Here is a 23,345-nt window from a genome sequence, read left to right as displayed (position 1 = left end):
TTCCTTCATTACCAAAGACTCCAGTTTACCTTCATGTCCTTCACCCACATGCACATCCTAAAATGCTTTTGATGGAATAGATTCTAGATTTTGATTGTTGCTATGCACTACGACCTTAAGATCTGTTGTGCCCCTATCAGAGCTGTTTTCACTGCCATGTCGTCTACAGATTGCCGTCAAGTTCCAGAGTTTTGATGACCTCCAGTATCTGGGATGGCTCCTGCAAGTTTCTTGCCCAAAGCATTTTTTTGCGTTGGCTTACAATGGCAAGGCATTCTGTCAAGGAGTTTCATCCTCTTCCTCACTCGTCGGTTTCTACTACATCCATTTTCAATTGCTTTTAGGGGGACAATGCCCTGTAAGAAATTCAATGAGGAGTTGTGACTTACTTCTTTGTTCTTGCAGTGTTGTTTTAAAGGATCTGTCAATCTTGGAGGATTCCTCAAGAGTGGTTCTTTTTCGTTTTTTACTTTCTCCTCGAACTCTTTCTTCTAGGTTTATTTTCCTATACCACTGAAAGGTTCCATGCAAGTAAAAGGAGTGTGTGATCATTTCTTGGCAAGTGGAGAAGACCTTTCAATTTCCTTTGAATCTTGAGTGACCAACCTTCTTGGTTGATTCCTTGAGTTTCCTTCGGATTTCTCATATCATCTTATAAAAGGTGACGTGCGACCTCGATGATTTGATCGCAGCCTGACAATCAGATTTCTGATGGTTTCTTTACATCTTTGGATTGCAAATATTTCTCCGAAAATATCGATGCAGTTCATGACATGATTTTATCAGACCGTCGAATTGGGCTAAAACAGATATCTGAAGCACTGAATATTTCATACGAACGCGTTCATCATATAGTTCACGTCAATTTGGACATGAGAAAAATTGTTGCAAAATGGATCCCCAAATGTTTGAATGTTGACCGAAAGCGTGCAAGGGTAGAAGCATCGCGTTCGATCTGTGCTCGATTTGAAAACGATGTAGACTTCTTAAACCGAATTGTTACTATGGATGAGACTTTGGTATATTTCTACGATCCAGAAACAAAGCAACAATCGATGGAATGGCGACACTCTGGTTCTCCAAGACCTAAGAAGTTTCGTGTCTGAAAATCTTCTGGAAAAGTTTTTGCTTCAGTTTTTTGGGATTGTCATGCGGTAATCATGATTGATTTTTTGAATAAGGGTAGAAAAATAACCGACCACTCTACGGGAAAAAATTGAAGAGAAAAGACCTTGAAAGCTCTCCAAAGGTCTTTTGTTTTTGCAGGACAACAACCCTGCACACAAATCTCATGTTGCCATGCAAAAAATTCGTGATTTAGGGTTTGAATTGCTAGAACACCCCCCTTATTCACCAGATTTGACTCCATCCGACTATCATCTCTTTCCTCAACTGAAAAAAAGTTCAAAAGGTAGTAAATTTTCTTCCAACGAGGAGGTAATAAAAGCTGTGGAGATCTGGTTCGCAGAGCAAGAAGAAACATTTCTTTTGAAAGGTCTAGAGACGTTGCAGGCTTGCTGTAATAAATTTATCCAATTAAGAGGAGAATATGTTGAGTAATTAAATATTTTGACATTGAAATTTTGTTTGGTCCTACAGTAGGCTAAGAATTTTTCAATATATCCTAGTATTCCTAATTCTCCAATCACCCCGTACATTTCCTGGATATTCTTGGTTGGTTTCATGGGCAAATCTACCTATCACCAAATGAAGAGGTGCGAGATCTGTAATTGTCTCCAATGCCCTAGTTGGCACGTTTCCATAGTTCCAGTGATGCAAACAAAGGCTATCCTTTGTATTTTATCGTACTGTTTAGACTTGCCTTGGCATGCCAGACTATTGCCCCATAAGTGATCACAGTATTTTTAAATTACATCCCAGAGTTTTACTACCCAGATTTCTGTACGTCATCAAGGCTTTGATTGCTTTATCTCTTATGCCTAATCCAGTGAAGTACTATCTAGGGTCATTCCCAGATATTTAACTTCAGATTTACACTCTCCGTTTAGAGGGATGGATTTCATAGCTGGAAGTTTCCTTTTCCAAATAAATGGGATTACTATGGTCTTTGTTGGGTTGATATTTAGCCCCACTGACAAGCACCATGGTTCAATAACTAGACGGAATAAGTTGTAGGTTGTCCAATATAAATCAGCGTTACCTATATTTCCTCACTCTGCACGCTAACGTTATCACAAAATCCTGTTCTCGTTGTGACACTCTCAGCATGAAGAATTGGATACAAATGGTAAAATAGCCGGATCTTGACTCCGGGCAATTTGGCATGAGGCAGAATCCCTCCTCTTTTACCAACCCGCATCAAGAGGGCCACCGATAACAAATGATGAGGAGTGCGCAATAAATTTTCGCCGCGTGAATCAATAAAAGCGAGATGATTGTGAACATACTGTGGAAAACCTCTCGTGGTTGGTATTTATCATACGAACAGGGTCAGATTTTACGCAGCTCCTCCAACAATTCGATTCTTGATTCGAATCAACCGCATTTTATGCCCATTTACATCGCTGGACATTGATAGATGATGTCATCAGGAATTCCTCCAATTTACATGATAAATAGGCTTCGTTTCCAGGCTAACCATCCGATTTGATTATGAAAAATTTCTATACGAAAAGTTTCAGACTCCGAATCAAGTCCAGTTTCATCATTGATGAATTGAGTTATCGACTGCCATAACCATAAATGGCTCTATCCCGTCAATCCAAGCTCCATTCACTCCTGATGGATTCGCGAACTAGAGTACCTAAATAATGAAATTTGGCAGAGGTCGAAGTGTATCTGAGACAATACCAAACGCCCCTCCTCAATTGGGAAAAAATATGGAAGTTATATAATCTCAAAAATTTTTCAGGATCTAGTTGAATTTTTCGTTGGACTCTCTATCACAGAATTTTTTCTATTGCTGCAGACACCACAATCGTTTCTTCGTGTTTGAGTTCGAAAAATTTCTCTTCTTTCTCTAGCTCGATCAATCAGTAATGTGGAAATTTTAATTGCTATAAAAATCTATCTAACGTATATTGTTGTACGAGGATGTATTGATATCTAGTTGGGCTAGACCAGTTCCATGCGTAAAAAAATATTGCGTTACTATAGCAACGAACTATGACTCATTAGAAGTGTCAGTGTGAAGTTTGGGGACAAAAAAGTAAACCATAGTTAAGCAATAAATTAAAAGAAAGAAGATGTCCACCGAAAAATTGGAGTATCGAGCCATCATCAAGTACCTGTATTTAAAAGGGTTAAGAGATAAGCAGATTTACGAAGATATGCTTAATACCCTTGGTGATCAATGTCCTTCGTATGGGACCGTGAAAAATTGGACTGCAAGCTTCAAAAGAGGTAAATTTTCCATTGAAGATGATGACCGATCGGGAAGGCCAGTTTCTGTGTCAGTCTCCGATAATATAGCTGCAGTTCATGACATGATTTTATCAGATCGTCGAATTGGGCTAAAACGGATATCTGAAGCACTGAATATTTCATACGAACGCGTTCATCATATAGTTCACGTCAATTTGAACATGAGAAAAATTGCTGCAAAATGGATCCCCAAATGTTTGAATGTTGACCAAAAGCGTGCAAGGGTAGAAACATCGCGTTCGATCTGTTCTCGATTTGAATGCGATGTAGACTTCTTAAACCGAATTGATACTATGGATGAGACTTGGGTACATTTCTACGATCCAGAAACAAAGCAACAATCGATGAAATGGCGACACTCTGGTTCTCTAAGAAGTTTCGTGTCCAAAAATCTACTGAAAAAGTTCTTACTTCAGTTTTTTGGGATTGCCATGGAGTAATCAGTATTGAATTTTTGGATAAAGGTAGAGCAATAACCGGAGAATACTATTCGACATTACTGAACACTCTACAGGAAAAAATTGAAGAGAAAAGACGCGGAAAGCTATCCAGAGGTGTTTTGTTTTTGCAGGACAATGACCCTGCACACAAATCTCATATTGCCATGCAAAAAATTCATGATTAAGGGTTTGAATTAATAGAACACTCCCACTTATTCACCAGATTTGGCTCCCTTCGACTATAATCTCTTTCCTCAACTGAAAAAAAGTTTAAAAGGTCGTAAACTTTCTTCTAATGAGAGGGTAATAAAAGCTGTGGAAGTCTGGTTTGCAGAGCAAAAAGAAACATTTTTTTTTAAAGGTCTAGAGACGTTTCAGTTTCGTTGTAATAAATGAATCCAATAAAGAGGAGGATATGTTGAGTAATAAAATATTTTGACATTGAAATTTTATTTGGTTCTATAGTAGGCTAACAATTTTTTAAAATATATCCTCGTACATGATTTCCTGAATTATTTTTTCGAAAACTTACTAAATCATCAGAGCACATCTCCTTTGTATCGAGAGACTGAAGAGAAATTCTTCCTTGCAAAGTTTCCCTGTGTTAATTGACGTTGAAAGGATTGGCAGTTGCGTTGAATGGATTACAATCTTGTAACTTTCTTTCGGTTCTACTACAGACGTGAGTGGAAAACTTTCCTGAAATTCTCCCTGTTACTTATCAGAGATTAAAAGAGGCTTATAGACAGAATATCCATAGAACCAGTGAGTTCCGGTTCTTATTGATTCCACTTTGTTCGTTGTAGTACATGCCACATAAAAGAAAGGACTAACATACGAAATTTTACATCCCGAATACACTGCTCAAAAATTGGTATGGCAAATTTGCGTAAATGTACGGGGTGTGTTCAAAGGTGAGGCCAAAATCAAGCAATTTGGGATACTCTGTACTTGACCAATCAGTGCATAATAATCTTTAATATCTTCATACTTCCTAACTGTGAGATTGCTGATGAAGAATGAATTACAACGCGGTCTCCCACGCTCAATCTGCTTCCAGATGAAATATCGGAGATAAAAAAATTAAATCATAAATTGCAACAAGTGAATTTAACGTAAGAATAATGTTAATGAATTCTTCATGAATGCCTCGTTTTAATGGGCTTATATCCTGAAACATTCCATCCATAAAATTCGAATTAATAGTTTTAATTCAGTGTAGCAACCGGTTGGGGGCGATATAAACTAGATCCTTTATCACGAGGAGCCTGTGGCGAACGCTTTTGGCGCGGAAGGCAATACAAGAATTTGGCGACAAATTACTTCTTCCTGAGATTGGATAAATGATGTAATTAATATTCATTTTGTGGTGATGTTGAGGTAAGGTGCAAGAAAAATGGGACGTCTTAGGGGAGCAGGCACTTGATAACTTTTTTCGTTCATCCCGACAAAACGAATGACTACCAATTAAATAGAGCCCCCTTTGATGAGCCAAGGGAGGCGAAGAAAAATATGATCAATAACAAACTGGTGGACATTTTATTATCGTTTGGAACTCATGTCTGCCATCAACGCCTCCCTTGAGTTCAATTATCTGATGTATTAAGAACATGGGAATTGATCAAAATAAAAAAAAGTTTGAAGTAACTTGGTAGCATTTCGTATTACTTCTGGACAGATGTATCGCAACAGGTATCCACTGGAAATATCTGGCTTTTGGTGATTGAATTATTTGATCAGAGAATCTATCGAATTATACAGGATGATCCAACGAAAACTTACCACCTCGATTTTTCGATTTTAAAATGAAAATGTGGAAATTCGTTGGACCACACTGTAATCGTTATTTAAAGCACCTGAGAAATGACAATTAGAAAGTGCATCATTAGCATCAATAGTACAAGAATTGAGCCTTCTTCAATGGTCGTTAGAAATGACAAAATAACGACGCCCAGTAACATCACTGGCTACCGCTCCTAAAAGCCATCCACTTGTTTTAACTGCAATTCGTTTAGAGGGTGAAGAAGAGCAAGTATTTCCTCCACCTATAAGAAGTTGAAAGGAATGTTTATTTCAGAGTGAAGCAGACGGTGTTGGATAAACGGAGCAGGATGTAATTCACTTTTTATCAGTCTCATATAAAACATGGTATGTGTGTTTGTTGTGAATTCCGCATGGCGAAAATCCAACAATTGATACAATGATCGTCATTTTCTATTAACAATTCCTTCCAGTTTTCAATGTAACGTCAACAATTTTATTATTTCGCAGAGCTATGTGGAAATTTATCGCTCTCGCTGGAATAATAAAAGGAAATTGATAATGCAGCATTGTGAATTCATCGAATCATTATTATCATCAGTTTCATTTATATCTGATATAAATAACAGAAGGAATGTCATGATGCTCATGAACGCGTTTCCATTCAGCCGGATTATTATTGTTATTCGCGATTTCACTACGAAGTTAATCATTTTCAATTGAAAGTAAAAAGTGTTTACGACCTCATCTGAATCAAAGTCATCAACTGTCGCATCAGCTCATTTACTCGAATTCGCATAAATGCACCGTTCTGTTGTTCTTCAGGTGAACAGTTCTACATCGTTCTCCTTTTCCGTGATTGATTTTCAATACGAGCCGGTCCCAATTGTATTTTCTGGAACGAAATTCAAGCCGATACACCAGGTTAAGCTAATAAATCTGCAGTCTTGGATACGAGGAACGTCCACATCTACTAAACAATGAATGAAGAGAGGAACCCTAATATATTATCCAGAGACAGGGTAATTTTAGCATGTGTACCAGTACTCACACCAGGATCAGTGCTTCAGTTTAAGGTTGTTTCTCAAGATCGCACGATGTAATGATTACTTATTCACATATACAGGGTGAGTCTTTGAGTCCTACAAATATTTTAATAGTAGATTCTTGAGGTCGAAAGAAACACTTCTTTCCCATACAATTTTTTCCAATTCGGCCATGATAGAGAGATATAGCCATTTTAAGTTTTCATAATGAGCGGTGCCAACACTGAAAAAAGGAAATTACCTTCAGAATTACTAGATAAATCTGTGATACTACACATCTGTGGATCTTTCAAGAAGAGAAAATATGAATTATACTTTTATTTTACAAAACGTTCAAATATTCATTAGATATCGTCCAATTCAGTTTCAAGAGTTGGGTTCTTTGAATTTTTGGTATTTTTATGGTACGTAATGATCATAATGAAAAAAACTGAAAGACGTGGAAAATATCTTGTGTTCGAAAAAGATTATTCAAACAAATGGAAAACTATATTCCAAACTTCATTTCATTCGATAAAACCGTTTGTGAGAAACGTACTGAAAATAATATTTTTTTATGGTTTTTCAACAGCCTGTATCTTTTAAACCGAGCGGATTCGGAAAAAATGGAAAGGGAAAGAAGTGTTTCTTTCAATCTCAAGAATCTACTCAAGAGTCGAAGACTGACCCTGTATACAGGGTGATTTCGACCTCTGCATTATTTCAACAATTGTCACTTTGCTGAAAATAAAATTCCGCTGAAAGAAATTGTCTTCGAAGAAGAAAGGATATGTAAATATACAAGTTCAATTAACGAACTTTCAAATAAAATAAGCCAAAAAAATTGACTTCAGTACTCTATTTGGAATCGAGATATAGGCAAATGAAACTTTTCGTTTCAAATATCATATGTTATTCAAGGTATAAAAATAAATGTGTGTAAATAAGTAATCAAAAAACTGTATGGTCATTCAAATAGCTTAGGAACTTAAAAATGTATCTGAAAATAAATGTCCATGCTTTTTCTTAGAAACCAGAAAGGAGATATTCTATGGGAGCGATAAGACCGTTGGAAAAAATTGGTGGCGTGAACACACGCTACGTATCTGTTGATAAATATTTGTTATTTCTCACGAAACAATTGTAGAGGAATAGCACCAACATTTTTTTGATTGTCTTTTCATACCAGAATGTCTGCTCAATTCGATTTCAGGTTATAAGAAAAAGATTAAAATTGCTTTTCAGATGTCAACAAATTGAAAATGATTACTGAAATAGATCCTGATACGACCCTAGACCGTTTGTTAGCTGAATTATCGCAAAGCAGTGGGAAAAAACTGATCTCCTGATTCGACCATGTGGTTTCGTTTAGGATATTGGCTCGTTCGATATTTACGTGGTAATGAAAATAGAAACTTAGGATTGACGAATTGTTCTCATTACATTTTAGTAACTTACACGATTTTATGAAATGACTCATTTCGAAACCAACTGACAGAAGAGACTTAGGACACAAGTGTAAAAAATTGAACAATACTCCAAAATCTCATCATTAAAATTCATCTAAATTATTGACGAATTTTTTCACAATGGCCATAACAATCTTCTTGTTCGAACATTCGAACAATCGTCGTAAAAATGGGATGAAATGGGGAAACATCATAGCACTTGTTCAACATAACTAACACAAGCACTTTCAAGAAACTGCCACGATTTTCTAAATTTTTTTTTCCCTAAATTGCACGATACTACAATTATGGTTGACTGACCTGATGCATCTAATCCGATGAACTTGGTACTGAACCATTCATTGTCCAGCCATATGTTAAAGGAGATATTCTATGGGAGCGATAAGACGGTTGAAAAAAATTGGTGGCGTGAACACACACTACGTATCTGTTGATAAATATTTTGTATTTCTCACGAAACAATTATAGAAAAATAGCACCAACATTTTTTGATTGCCTTTTCATACCAGAAGGTCTGCTCAATTCTATTTCAGCTTATAAGAAAAAGATTAAAAATTTGTTTTCAGATGCCATCTTCATTCACACCCTGCACGATAGTGCAATAAAAAATTCAAAAATCAATGATGAACTTCGTATCCCAGACATGACATGTTAAAACATGAAAACTCACCCTTCATCAGGGGGATCACGGGTTATTAAATCGAATATAACCGAGAGCGATAAAACAGTTGATTCATATATTAAATCAGTGGTAAACTGAAAGATTCATAGCCGAATCCAAGGGAAAACAAGGTGAACAAACCAACCCGAATCGTATTTAGCCGAAAAGCAAACGTTTATGACACTCGTGTGTATTTTCGGGAAAGACGTTGCCCAATCAGTCAGCCAGGCCACATGACCTGCTGAAACTGGGGGAACAAGTGAAGCGAAGAGGGTATCGCTGAAAAAATAAACACCCCCGGGACGTCTGTTCGGTCGCTGGGGGATCCCAAATTTTAAGAACTTTGCTGCAACTTCAACTATCCCTCAACTGTCTGTTTTAATCAGACTTGGAAGGGGACCGACAATCGAATTGAACATTGTGTCGAATTTCTGGATGGAATCGTTGTTTTTTGTTCGAATTCACTTCGCGCTGAGCAAATTCGAGCTATTAAGTTCATGTTGAATCAGGAATGAACCCTGTTTACTCGGGAGATCTTTAATAATTGAAGCTTTTGAAAACTGAAATGACGTTTATATTTCAGTTATTACCCAATCCGGTATATTGGTCTTCTGACAAGTTGCTCTCATGTGTATCAGTATAAATGAACTTCGTGATTGAAGTGGTAGGAACTGCAGGATATCAGTATAATATTGCTTAATTGGTATAAGGTGAACGTCCCAATTTTCGTCATGTTAAGGTCCTTAAAAATATTCGATTCAAACTTTGGTGAGTTCTACAAAATAAAACATTGATTATATCGATTTAATGTTCTCAACCGTGTCATAACTAATTAAGCTTAGTATTGAAACAGAAAAATCAGTTCTAATTATGACGAATTTGAAGGAAAAATTCGATAATTTCTGAACAATGAATAGAAGTGACTAGTGAGAACAATACTTACAATATTATTTTATTTGATGTCAATTGTTCGAACAAACAAAGCAAAATTCAATTCATTCTCCGTCGTATATCAACTACATAAGCGAAAAAGAATTAATAACGCGAAATCGTAGCTAAAAGCACGTTTTTAAAAAAATTAAAATAATGACAGCGCTTTCGCCATTTTGCAACCAATTGTGCCAGTGCCATATAGAGGGCGAGTCTTTGAGTACTTTTAACAATAGTACTTTAAGTCAAAAGAAACACTTTTTCCTTTACTATTTTTCCGAATCGGCTCGGTCTGAAAGATACAGGCTGTCGAAAAACTATAAGAAAATGCTATTTTTAGTTCTAGCTCACAAACGGTTTTATCGAATGAAATGAATTTCGGAATATATTATAGTTTTTCATCCATTTAATGAATCTTTTTCGAACACAAGATATCACTCACGCTTTCCAATTTTCTCATTATGATCAATATGTACCATAAAAATTCCAAAAATTCAAACAACTCTTGAAACTAAGTTGGACACTATCTAATGATTATTTGAACGTTTTCACAACTATTTCGTCTTTCTGGAAACATATGAGTACAGAGCGGATTATATAAAATGATTAAAACTGATAAATGCTTGCAAGTATTTCAGAAAACTCTTGAAATATGCATGAAGCAGTGTGTCGAAATATGCAATTATTTAATACAACAATAATTAAATTTTTTTATTTCGAAATCAACATACAATAAGGATGATATCTTTAATGAATCAAAGGCCATTTGAATTTGAATTCTATCCTGGCACAAATCCTTTTCTGTGAAATCCTCCCGTACTGATCATTCTGTAAATTTTTCCTAAAAGGCTTCTGCAACATTTTTTCAAATCTGTTAATTTGGAGGTCCTCTGATATAGTTTATTCTATTGACGGAATTGATAAAGAGTACCCAACCCTGATATTCGAGATAACAATATATTTTCCATCTTATACATTAGCGAAAAAAACGTTAGTAGTGCGTACGTTTTCATAAATATCAACGCTTTCGCCATTTTGCAACCAACACTAATAAGTATAATATGAAGGAATAGTTTGAGGGTTTTTATTAGTTATATTTACCATTTACTGCGAAAATGCAGAGGAAGTTATTGACCACAAAATACATATAAGTACAAATTCGAATTCAATTAGTTCCACCATTTCATCCCTATCATATAAAAAGTTGATTTAAAACCCCATTAATTACCAAATTGATCATCCTCGAAAGGTCTATCCATTTCTGGAACATAAATTAGAATTTCCATTTAAAAAACCCTACTACCTTCCACTTCTAGAATTAATGACAAAATCCTAAATTTTATATGAGGGGTTGAATAATTTAAAATAAAAATTGATTTCAGATATCGATTGAAATTTATTTTGGGAGGATTTTGCATCTCTTCACAAACCTTTTAGGGCTTTCACTCCCAATCTCTGAAACAAAATTTCATTTTTAATTGATTTTGTTTCAGAGATTGGGAGTGAAAGCCCTAAAAGGTTTGTGAAAAAATTGATTTGTTCGAGTTTCCTACAGAATCGTAAACATCCGATGTTTGTGCGTTAATTTTTACTCACTCTGTATATAGACGGGATAATTCGCGATGATTCAGGTGGGTGTAAGGTTCAAAATCAGAATAATCGCGCTGAATTATGACCAAAAACATTCAGTACTTGTAACCCTGTTGTAACAGACAAGTTGTAACTTCTCATAACGTAGATTTTCAGGTTCTACTGAGCGTGCCCTGGGGTGATTTATATTCCAAGGCTTAATCCGCTATAGTTTATAATATCATGAGGGTACCTTACCTGCTCGAATAAATGTTGCAGAGTATTACCTATCTTTTTACGACTGTATTGTATTTTATGACAATTTGCCATTTTATGTTCCAACGAAAACGGAAGATGTACACGCCTTCGAGTTAGGTGTTATCCCGACACCATTATCGCCGAATTGATAAATAAATTACGGCAACCTGAGGACTTCCCATCTTGAAACAATTTACTTAGAATGTAAAGGACTCGAGGAGGCTTAATAAATTTTTCATAGCTGGGGATCAATTTACGAAACAATTCTCAATTAGAGGAAAAATACAGCCTTACGTTTCCGGAAACGATATGCGTAAAACAGGAAAATTCGGATTGAAGTTGAAAATTAGAGGAAATTTCATCTGATGTTAACAGAAATCTGAATGAGGAAAAGCATCAATTATTATAAAAGGAATATATTCTCGAAATTGTGGATGGCAGAATATTGAAATCCGAAGTAATTCAGGCTGGAATTATCCAGTTTTTATTATTAACAGTTTTTACACTACACGTGGACAACTCAGAAGGTGCAGAATTTCAAATTTTCTGGGAAACAGGGAAATGAAAATCAGCTAACGAACAGTACAATACCTACAATCTATACAGAAAGAGTAAAAAGTAATGCACAAAAGTAGTATTCTCTATCATAAAATAAATAAACATGCAATTGATACCTTCCTTCATCTTTTTTCAATAACTACCCTTCTAGGAAGGCATGCTTCTCATTACACTTCTCAAAAACATCAGCAATTCTACATAATTGTCAGTTTGAACTGGAAATTATAGATAATTGCCAGTTTAAACTGGCAATAATAATTGTCAGTTCGAAACGAAAAGTATACATGTGTTACAGTGGCGGATCCAAGAGTGATTTGGGGTAGGAGTAGCATAATTTTATATTCGAAATTCTGTGAGGTATTATTTGGTATAAAATAGGTTTATCTTTATGATTGTTATATATGCTATATGCTTCAATGAAAACTAAATTGAACGTTATTCTTATATAGGGTGTATTCGAAGGTGGGGCTTTTTTTTCAACAGAAGGTAGAAGTAGTCAAAATGAAGCGTTTCAGCAAAAATCACCTAAACAAATCTATCAAAATGACGAGGTTGAAAAAATAATTGAAAATGCTCACTGAAATAGATCCTAATACGACCCTAGACCGTTTGTTAGCTGAATTATCGCAAAGCATGTACATATATCTCCTGATTCGACCATGTGGTTTCGTTAAGGGTATTGGCTCGTTCGATATTTACGTGGTAATGAAAATGGAAAATGGATTGCCGAATTGTTCTCATTACTTTTAGTAACTTACAGGATTTTATGAAATGGCTCATTTCGATTCCAACTGACAGAAGAGACTTAGGACACAAGTGTAAAAAATATAATAATACTTCAAAATCTCACCAATAAAATTCGTCTAAATTATTCACGAATTTTTTCACAATGGGCATCACAATCTTCTTGTTTGAACAATCCAACAATTGTCGTAAAAATAGGGAAATGGGGAAACATCATAGCACTTTTTCAACATAACTAAAATAAGCACTTTCAAGAAACTGCCTCGATTTTCTATTTTTTTTCACCCTAAATTGCACGATACTACAATTATGATTCTCTCAAAAGTGACCTGATACATCTAATCCGGTGAACTTGGTACTGAACCATTCATTGTCCAGCCATATGTTCATGTTTTGTTTCGTTTTTGCGATGCCGTAGTCGACTTCCACAGTCCCGTACTTGAAATTCAATGAAATTTTGTCGAAGCTACTAGTGGTTGTATCTCAGCCACCTTGGATATTTTATATAGACAATTTTTGGTTGAACGACTTATTTTGATGAGTTTTACCTTCTGTCAAAAAAATGTCTCATCTTTGAAAACCCCCTGTTTATTTGAAGAAGGACATAAAATTATTTTTCGATATTCGAATAAGAACTACTCTCAAATTTTCGAAGAGCAACTCTTCTAGTGTTGAATTTTAAAATTTCATACAGCTCGGTGCAACTGTTCGGTTTCGACGAATTTTTAACTTACCCCATATTTTTGGGAATTTTTCGAAGGTCAATTTTCTACTCAGGTATATCCCAGAAGAATAATCGTAGATCTTAATGTGATACATATTCTAAAAAAGCAAATCCATCAATCAATCTTGATATGTGTTTGCTGTTCTTTATTTGGATTTCTTCTTCTATAAATCGAAAAAACATTAAAAAAAAGTGTTTCAACTATATCGAGATCCTCTTGAAATACCGTTTTACGGTATTTATAGCACATTAACCTCAAATGGCCACGAAATTCAAGAAATGCACTAAAATCGAATCTCAGGCTTGGCTGGAATGAACACGAATAAAACAGAAAAACCACGTGTTTCCCCTTCAATGTCAAGTTCACTCGCAACCGATCCGGTATCTTTTCCACCCCGTAGAACCAATTCAGGGGGCGGCGGTGGAAGATTCCTATTTTATTCCAAGAAGTAGAAATATCGTCTTGACCCTCACAGTTCGGGAAATGAACCTGTCACTAAGTGGGATAACACTCATTTTCAGTTATCATTTCATGTTCGCGATGAAGCGGAAGGAATGGATACGGGAAATTTTCTGGATCAGCTGACACGGAACTGTGTGTCAGTATGATTGTTGGAATTCGAGGAAATGTAGGAGATCATACGACGAAAGTGATGGTACAATACAGAACGTCTACGTCCAGCCGGGCGTGCAAAACGATACGACCGACCTTCGCAATGTCGAGTTCAAGCTGCACGTTTCCATTTTTTTTTTCCAGTTTGGATCGGTTTCTAATTCATCAAGATTTGGGCCTCAAAAGGAATAATTCCGAATTAACTGCTAATCTAAGTTCAATTAATTCATTTTTCATAGTATAACAACCAGTGTTGAATGCAGATTCCTTGCAGAAATTACCATTCTGATAGGTTTTGCGCATTCGCCATTTTGTAACACATATCGGGTGACCCTGACTCGTACAAATATTTTAACAGTAGATTCTTGTAGTCAAAAGAAACACTTTTTTTCCATACCAGTTTTTCGGATTCGGCTCTAGTAAAAAGATATAGCCATTTTAAATTTTCATAATAAGCTGTGCCAGCCCTAGAAAAACAAAATTACCTTCAGAATAACTAGCTGAATCTGTGACCCTAACATCTGCGATTTTTCCACTAAAGTTGCATCAGGATAAAGTACCCAATATTTCGAATTTCACAGATAATTTTGAACATCAAATTACTCGAAAACGGCGCATTATACGAGAAAATATGACGAATACTTTTATTTTACAAAACGCTCAAATATTCATTAGATAGCGTCCAACTTAGTTTCAAGAGTTGGGTTCTTCGAATTTTTCGTATTTTTATGGTACGTCATAATGAGAAAACTGGAAGACGTGGGCGAAATCTTGTGTTCAAAAAAGATTAATCAAACAAATGAAAAACTATATTTTACTACATTTTTTATGGTTTTTCAACAGCATTTCTCTTGTGAACAGAGTCGATTCGGAAAAAATTGTAAAGGAAAAAGGTGTTTCTTTTGACCTCAAGAATCTACTGTTAAAGTATTTGTACGAGTCAAAGACTCACCCTGTATATGCCAAAACATTATGATTTCTGTAGTGGTGTTTTTTTGCACCTAACTAGTTACACAAATACCTATACACCTAACCTAACCTAACCTAACCTAACTAGTTACACAAATAATCATGAAAACTTTTCCCTCACTGTTTTTTTGAAAATCGAAAGAGTCACAGCATATACGTATGTATTATTCCAGAAAATTATTTTTATCATTTTATGATAATGTATCACCTTATCAATGAACCGTCGATTTGACGGGCAGATTCAGAGTTAAATTTTCGAAACCTTTAAAATTTTTCTTCACATTAAATATTTCGTAGTATCATATCTCATAACTTTGAGTTCATTGGACGCAGTCCATTCATAAACTGAATGGATTCAAAATACTAAACTACGAGTTCCGAACTTCCTGATACTCGAAAGTGTATATCTGAGAAAACTGAGTTATTCCACAGCGAAAATGTGAATCATCACAAAATTTTGGGCAAAACATGTAATAACCGATTAAACTGTGCTAAATCCATATAATCTGGTCTCTACTCGTGACGCACTTGTTAGCTATCAGGATTGAATTCTGCTAGCTATAATGAAACTTTGTGCTGCTGCCGGTAGTTCAACAATAATTCTCGCAGAAATGCAGAACAAATTGAATCGATACCACCCCGAGGCCCATCTGCGAATCTTCGTTCAGTGCAAAATTAATATTTCATTGATAATTTCAAAATCAAGGTTAGGATTAGTCTATCATTATGGGATATCTGATAATTCTTGACGAGATTTCAAATTCGATATTTGTTCAGCTTTCACTAAACATGTTCGATAATTCAGAATACAATGATGGATTTTTTTTGGCCGATTATTCAATTTAAGATTCTTGAGCCAGTTTGTGAAACATCTCAAGAAGCTCCTGCATCGCATTTTGTAAATGAAAATTTTCAAACGATGTGCAAATGAACATGAGGAATTTTGGTTTCGAACTGTTCTTGTAGCTCAAGTGTCTAATGCCCTTATTGAACGCTCTGGTTTAACTTTTTGTCGAATTATTCCTCTCTAATCTTGAAATTTGGATTATTCTGAAGATTTTGAAAGAAAAACTATTTGGTTATTTCCTGATATTTAGCCTTGAATCGATTGATGCCTGAAGCTTGAAGGTTTTCGGTTCATCCAGTCTTTGTAACCAACTTTTTTTCCTAGGAATGTACAGAAATGGTCGCAATCGAAATATATGTGGAAATAAAGAAAGAAACTATCAGAAATGTGATGCAGCAATACATTTTGACTGTTAGGTTAGGCTGGATTAGGTTAGGTTAGATTAGGCTGCGATTGAAGCACTGATCTCTCTCATATCAACGAATCAGTCAAGAATAAGGTCTGTAGAACCTCTCTGTGGAGCAAGTAAATGTACCTACAGAACAGTTTCAGGAGGAAGAAAAAATCGAAGGAGAAATACTCTGACGGAAACTTCTTAGGCTGGATGATTCCAAAAAGTTTCTTCAAACTTCAATAACAGTTCTGAGAAGTATCTAGATCTTTATGACAATTCATTTGTCATCAGTTATTGTATAAATAACTGTATAAATAACCAAACATAACATTTGGCGACGACCATGGGATGTCTTAAGTAATGCTCGTCCAAGACGGAGTTGTAGAGGACCAAGCTATCTTTAAGACTATACAACATAAAAGGAAGGGAAGAAATGTTAGGAATCAAGTTATTCATTTCACAATGATATGGAGATTATGACAATTTATTAATGTCATCAGTTATTGTGCAAATAAATAACCAATCATAACATTTTGAAACGAGGATGGGATGTCTTGAGTAATGCTTTTCAAAGGCGAAGTTGTAGAAGAACAAGCTATCTTCAAGACTATACTCATTCAAACCTTAATTTCCTATGGCTACTTGCGACTGTGTGCCCTCTGTGACTGAAAATACCCAGCCGAGATCTACAGACCCTTCCACATGCCGGGAATGGATAGTCACCAACCAGATCTGGCCGCCGCTGTATTCTTCTCGAGTCTCCATTATAACTGTGGACCAAAGATCTCCACTGTGATCTATCTAACTCTAGTTGTTCCCAGTTATGATTGGCATCAACTGATTTCAGGGATTGATGCAGTATATCCTTAAACCGCTTATACTGGCCTCCTGGTTTCCGAGCTCTCTCTGTAAATTCGCCATTCAGAGCTATTTTGGAAAGTCTTGTGTCTTGCATCCTCAGAATGTGGCAGCTCCATCTGAGTCGCGCTCTCGTTACTTGAGTCTCAATTGTTGTACAACTCGCGCGCTGCAAGACTGCATTTGAAACTTTGTGAAACCATCTGATCTGCATTATTTGTCTTAGATGACGTTGTTGCGTTTGTTCAAGCTGTTTAATATGTCTCCTGTAGGGTGTGAAGCTTTCGCTTCCGTAAAGAAGCGTTGCGAGGACCACTGCTTAGTAAACAGCTGTCTTGGTCTTCAGATCGAGGTCGCGATTTTGAAACACTCTGTCCTTTAGCCTCCAGAATGCCCGTGATGCTGAGTTGATACGGTTGTGTATTTCCGTGTCCAGGTTAGCCCTAGTATTTATGGAGCTTCTCAAATATTTGAACTGCTCTACCTCTTCTAGAGTTTCATCCTCCAGGCTGATATCTGTTTGAAGGTTTTCTGGCGGACTTACCAGGATTTTGGTGTTGTCGATATTGAGTCTAAGGACTAAAGCTTCGTATATATATTTATAGGTGTCCAATATTATCTGTAGATCCTCTGGGGTTGAACAGGTTTTCGCTCTGAGGCGCTTCAGGTTAAAAGGCCCCCATCAAAGCTGAATCTTATTCCAACACCTCTCATGTCAGCAATTATCGACACAGCAATGGCGAAAATATTGAACAGTAAAGGCGCTAACACGCAGCCCTATTTTATTCCAGAGTTGAATAAGAAATAGTCGGTTGTAGAGACATTATGCTGTATTCTAGCGGTGTTAATGGTATGGAGGCTTTTACACACTGCTTAGAATGTTTCGGGTACTCCAAGGCGTCCCATGATTTTCCATAGTGCTCTCCGATTCACCGAGTTGAAGGTCTTAAATTTTATATATCTTGGTGCAAAAGATTCGTGGCATCATTGTAATATAAGTTCTATGTTTGAAAGAAAACTACTTTGAAACTAATTTATATTTGAAGAGAGAAATAGAATCATTTTTCGATATTCGAAAAAATATGGCCCTCAATGAAACCGTCTTTGTTCTGAGCGAAGCCTGCTATCACTTGGTCTCAGATATTGAGTAACTTCAGATGCCAAGCACAGATTCTTATCGAATTTTGACCTCTTGATGAGGGGAAGAGTGACTGGTAACGGCGATATAAGTGATCGCATCAGATAAAATACGTCCCGCAACAAAGTCGTTCAAAATGATCCCGTGGCAGTGCGAAATCCTCTCAGTTCAAATTTATGTTACCGTAGCTGTCACATCCGAAAGAAACGGTTGATAATAACTGGAGCAGGGCTGGAAGGGTTGGAAGAAACAGATAGAGTAGGGACGCGAAGGCTGGCATATCGCAAAGAGCTACCCAATGGTTGCGTTCATGAATGAAGTGTAAAAGAGCGCGGAAACAGGGGTAAGATTCAAAACTGGGCACATGTCTCTGCGGGAAAACGCTCAACGCCGCCGGTAAACACGTTTTGGCAAGGGTGTGGCATTGTCTACCCAACAAACAGGTCCTGTAGCATCGATATACCGAATCTTCGGGAAAGTAAGTTCAAGTTGTCGAAAAAATAACCGAGCCGAACACATACATATCCCGTGGCGGGAGCAAAGTAAACAAATCGAGTGGGCACGCGTGCGCGACCCGGGGGCGGCCTCGACCCCTGGCTCCGTGCGCGCTCAGGATGCTCCATATCGATCCCTGACGTCCCCGCATACAGCATCCACCGGAGTACTAGACGGAAAAGCGTTGACTTCGCAGACGATAACGAACTGGGGTGCAGTGAGGTGCACTACCCTCGTGTTATGGCCAGTGAGAACCCGCGCGTGTGGCCCGCCAAGCAGAGCTAGTGGCGGGGCTTCGACTTTACTGAATCGAGGGCCGCAAAAGCAGCATCCGTACTGGACAGAGGGTTATGACGGCTAAATCTGGCGGATTAAAATGAGCTGTTCCCTACCAAGTTAGAAATGGTCTCGAAAGATAGAGCGGTTGCACTGTTGACCGTCGCCTTCCTCCTCTTCACGATGCCACCAGGTGAGTCAGGGGATGCATGCACGGACGTTCTTTGAGCACGCACCCGACGGCCGTAACACCAAAACAAACTTTTACGGCTTCGTAAACAAACGCAGTTCCTATGCGACCGAAGCAACAATTGTTCCCATCTTCGTCCACTTTCTCCATTTTTTTTCGGCAATCTTTCAAGTACTTTTCAGACAGTTTTCGAATATTTCCCCAATATAAAAAAATATGATTATAAATAAAAAATCACTCGATATCTGAAGCCGCTTCACAACTCAACAAAGATGAAGGTATATTTTGTCACCTGTCGTACCTTACTCTGAACATAATTCATTATCATCAATCTTCGCACATTTAATATTGCTAATTGCACCTTCCCCAAACTCCTCCAAGGGAAGTGATACCTTTCTCGCTGATACTTCCTTTCAATTATTCATCATTCTCTTGCATTTACCTCCCTCAAATTTCCATATACACTTCCAGTAATCAAATCAAAAAAGTTAATAAAACTTACCCTTATCTCTGCGACGGTGAAGTCAAAGAACGCGTCGTGCATCATCTCCAAACACTTTTATGAGTTCTTAGTATTTGTAGCCATTTCCTGCAGTAGAAAAATTCCAGAGGTTACTGTCAGGGTGGTGTAAAACAAAAAGTTTTAGAAATTTTATGATTATTCGGTTATTTTTTTATATAATTCGGAAATGTTTCCGATTGGATAAGATGAATTGGCAGAATATTTGTACGATTGGATATCTACCTGATGAAAATTATTTGAATGAGATCCAGTTCAAAATTCTTCAACTCAGAAAGACATAAGAGAATATAAAATTTTTGATTCTATGGAAACAACTTCTAAGATAAAATTCAAGACCGTATCGCTTCAACCCTTAGTGTTAAAACCTCAACCTCTTTATTTTGAATGGGAAAGATAGGGTAAGTGATATTTCATTTGGCTTCTCTATTCTGAGTTCAGCATATTAAATTTTTTTTTCATTCAATTCATTCGTTTTCGAGATATTCAAATTTAAATTTTGTACAGAATTAATCAAATTTTCACTAATTTATTCTACTGTTTCGATGATAATCGTTAACTAAGATACACCAGACATCAAAGAAAAACTGTTTTTTCCTTTATCGACAATAAGGGTAAAAGTTGTTCATTCCTTGGCAGAAAGAATTTAAAAAAACTCTTTATTTTCCAAAAATAACTAGTGCGGAAATTGCAGAAGAAATTGGTGTAAATTCAATTGATTTACATAGATCGTTGTTCAAACCTTAAATGTGAATATTTCGAAAATAAATGGTTGAAATGACCAAAACTCAAAAAACCCTATCTCTTCTATTCAAAATTTAGGGGTTGGGATTGTAACAATAAGAGTTGAAGCGAGACGGTTCTTGAATTTGATCTTGGAATCGAAATTTGCCAACCTATAGAGCCACTCTTTCGTTTTTAATGGCGCACTCTGTATAAATTATGAATTTTTCCATCAGTAAATAAATTCATCGATTGATTTCGAGAAAAATTCACAATAAATTAAATAAAAAAGAGTTCAATTCCTCTCCATCTTAATATCGAAGTACAAACAATTATGAAAATCTCTCTAAAATAGTCAAAATCAATCGAAGATTCCCCTAGTAATTTTGAAATTTTTCCGATCCTAAAACGAAATATTCCATTCGGACAAGCTACACACAATCCTGTAGAAAATGAAGTTCTTTTCCGGACCTTTATGTATGAGATAATCTTCAATGCTTCATTATCAAAATGTGTAGAATATACAAAGAACGAAATGGGCATATTTACTTTGAGTTAATGAGGATGGACCTCAGGTCCGAAAACTGTTCAATTAAAACAGAATTTCTGGAGCGTGATTGGGGAAATTTTTACTTCATCATAGATGTAGATGTTAAAATTTGTATAAACATTTGATAAATTTCCAAATATTTATTTTCAATGGTATAGGACAAAATTTGGTACAACTTTCTAGTGGAAAAATATCATGAAACTAAAGGAAAATTCTGTGAGATACGAGGTATAAAACTGATTTCATGAATTATATCTGATTTATGTTGTAGATAATACAATAATTATTATGATGGATGGGAATTGATAAATAATGTTAATTTCTGGTACTAAACCGTTAATTTTTGATTGTCTAATGAAATTTTATGAAAATGTATCAGAATTTCTCGAATTAAATACTTTCATTTGAATTCTTGTATGAAATTCTTCATCAACTAGTATTTCCATGGTGGAATGAGGATATTTTTGCTTTTTCCAACCTAGTCTTAGGTTTTTTGAATAAATATAATGATTTTCTGGAGCTTTTCCCAGGAATTCATTTAAATATCCCGTCATCTCGAGGAGAAATTTCAAAGTAACGAACGTAAATATCCAATTTTCAACACAATCTACTGAGATAACCATTCCCGTAGAAATACACATGCAATGTGCTAATTGTCCTGTTTACTGTTTTCACTGTATCCCCGAAAGTTTATTCATTTCAAAGGGAATTAATCGCAAGAATTATTCCGAAATACTCGGAAATTGAATGTCAGCCACAATTTCCAGTTACAACGAAATAAGTTTCAGCCCATTTATAGCATCGAAATTTTGAGTTTTCTTCCTTTGTTCACAAGACAAAATATAAATGGACACGAAGAAATATGATGTTGAAAGTTTGGTAATTCCAACTACTCGAAGATACAGCAATTGCAAAAACTATTATACAATTTTCTATTAAAGTTTTCTGCTCGAAACATATTTATAATTGGGAATTTCTGGTTGCAATGTTCTTAGTTCAAACGATCATAATAAAGTGGTCAGTAGACCAGATGTGTTCTTTTATTCAAGTCCAATTTAATCAGTTTCCTCGATTTAAATCGAAATCCATTATAGAAAATGACATGCTGAAACCACGTTTCATTATTCATCCAATCAAATTCGGTGTGCTCATCTATTGACACCAACGGCTGTTACGTACCTCATCGTGAGATAAATCCATTGAAATTGGAACTTGAGGAGATAAACACTTCGATCCTGAATACTGGAGACATGTATCTGATAATTGAATTTCCGAAAAAACTTTTTAGTCATCACGATAGTTACCAATCTGTAACTTCGGATAGCTGTCGGAACTAATTGGTATTCTTGACACTGGAAGCTCATTAAGGGGAGTTTGTCACTTGGCTGTTTAGTTAGATTCTCAACTTGGTCGGATAACATCACTACTTTACTGATGATGTAACGGATCACGGGATCACTTTGAATATAAGCCTCGTAAAATAAATTACTCGAATATAATGGATGGATTGGATTTCGATTCGATATGGTCAGTTCAATCCACCGTGGGATATCCACAGTCAATATTGGGAAATTTAGATTCTTAGGAAATTCCATAAAGTGAAAATTGATGGGGTGAGGATTCCCTGGGGTAGGACTACTCTCGCACCTTAATAAATACAGTATGTAGGAAGCTTACAGACAGCATCATTTCACATGAATGGATTGATATACATTTCTCTGGTTCTCCAATATTTTCATTCGGGAATTTACGACATCCGGGGTTCTCGTTTTTTATTGATCATCCAATTTTATTGAAGAATTTTCATTTTATGTTCACGATTCCGATCCCATAAAAGTGCACCATTTGATAGAGTGGGTTTCCGAAAAACTTCCCCTGAATAATGTCCCTCTCTGGTGCTCAAAATCACGCACTGGGGTTTCTCGAAGGTGCCATCAATTTATTATTAATGCCTCGTGAAATTTCAATGGTTGAACCTTTTGAATATCCGCCCGCTTTTGAATGGAATGCGGGATGAAGAAGGAGCGCAAATTTGGAACCGTTTCATTTTAGTCGGTGAAATTTTTACGCCGTTTCGCACATGACGAATTTTGTTGAAAAAAAAATTAACGAAACACCACGGAGACCCCTCCGGGCGCACCCGGATGGAATGAACGATCACGTTTTCAACCCTCCACCGAAATATCTTCAGTATCACCAACTTTTCTCAGAGTATTTAACGATGAATCTTCTGAAACGGATGGCGTGAA

General features: G+C 36.3%; 2 protein-coding genes across 11 annotated transcripts in view; one reads left to right on the top strand and one right to left on the bottom strand.

Moving 5' to 3' along the window:
• LOC123322224 (carboxylesterase 5A-like) overlaps positions 1-19,826 on the bottom strand; it is a 104,085-nt gene extending 84,259 nt beyond the window's left edge. Inside the window, exon 1 of the mRNA XM_044910117.1 lies at positions 19,806-19,826. The gene's annotated coding sequence lies outside the window, so the exon portion shown is untranslated. The remainder of the gene's footprint in view (positions 1-19,805) is intronic.
• LOC123322225 (neuronal acetylcholine receptor subunit alpha-7) overlaps positions 6,221-23,345 on the top strand; it is a 135,622-nt gene continuing 118,497 nt past the window's right edge. For 9 of the 10 annotated variants that reach the window (XM_044910123.1, XM_044910125.1, XM_044910118.1 and 6 more), the window contains exon 1: positions 19,006-19,306. In XM_044910123.1, coding sequence (XP_044766058.1) covers positions 19,240-19,306 — 67 coding nt within the window. In that variant the 5' untranslated portion in view covers positions 19,006-19,239. Of the gene's footprint in view, positions 6,713-19,005; positions 19,307-23,345 lie in introns of those variants that run through there. The other variant, XM_044910122.1, reaches the window with a different exon arrangement.

This window comes from Coccinella septempunctata, chromosome X (genome assembly GCF_907165205.1).
Source record: "Coccinella septempunctata chromosome X, icCocSept1.1, whole genome shotgun sequence".
Classification (NCBI taxonomy): Eukaryota; Metazoa; Arthropoda; class Insecta; order Coleoptera; family Coccinellidae; genus Coccinella; species Coccinella septempunctata.
The sequence above is the reverse complement of the archived record's forward strand: the minus strand, read 5'-3'. Positions and strand labels throughout refer to the sequence as shown.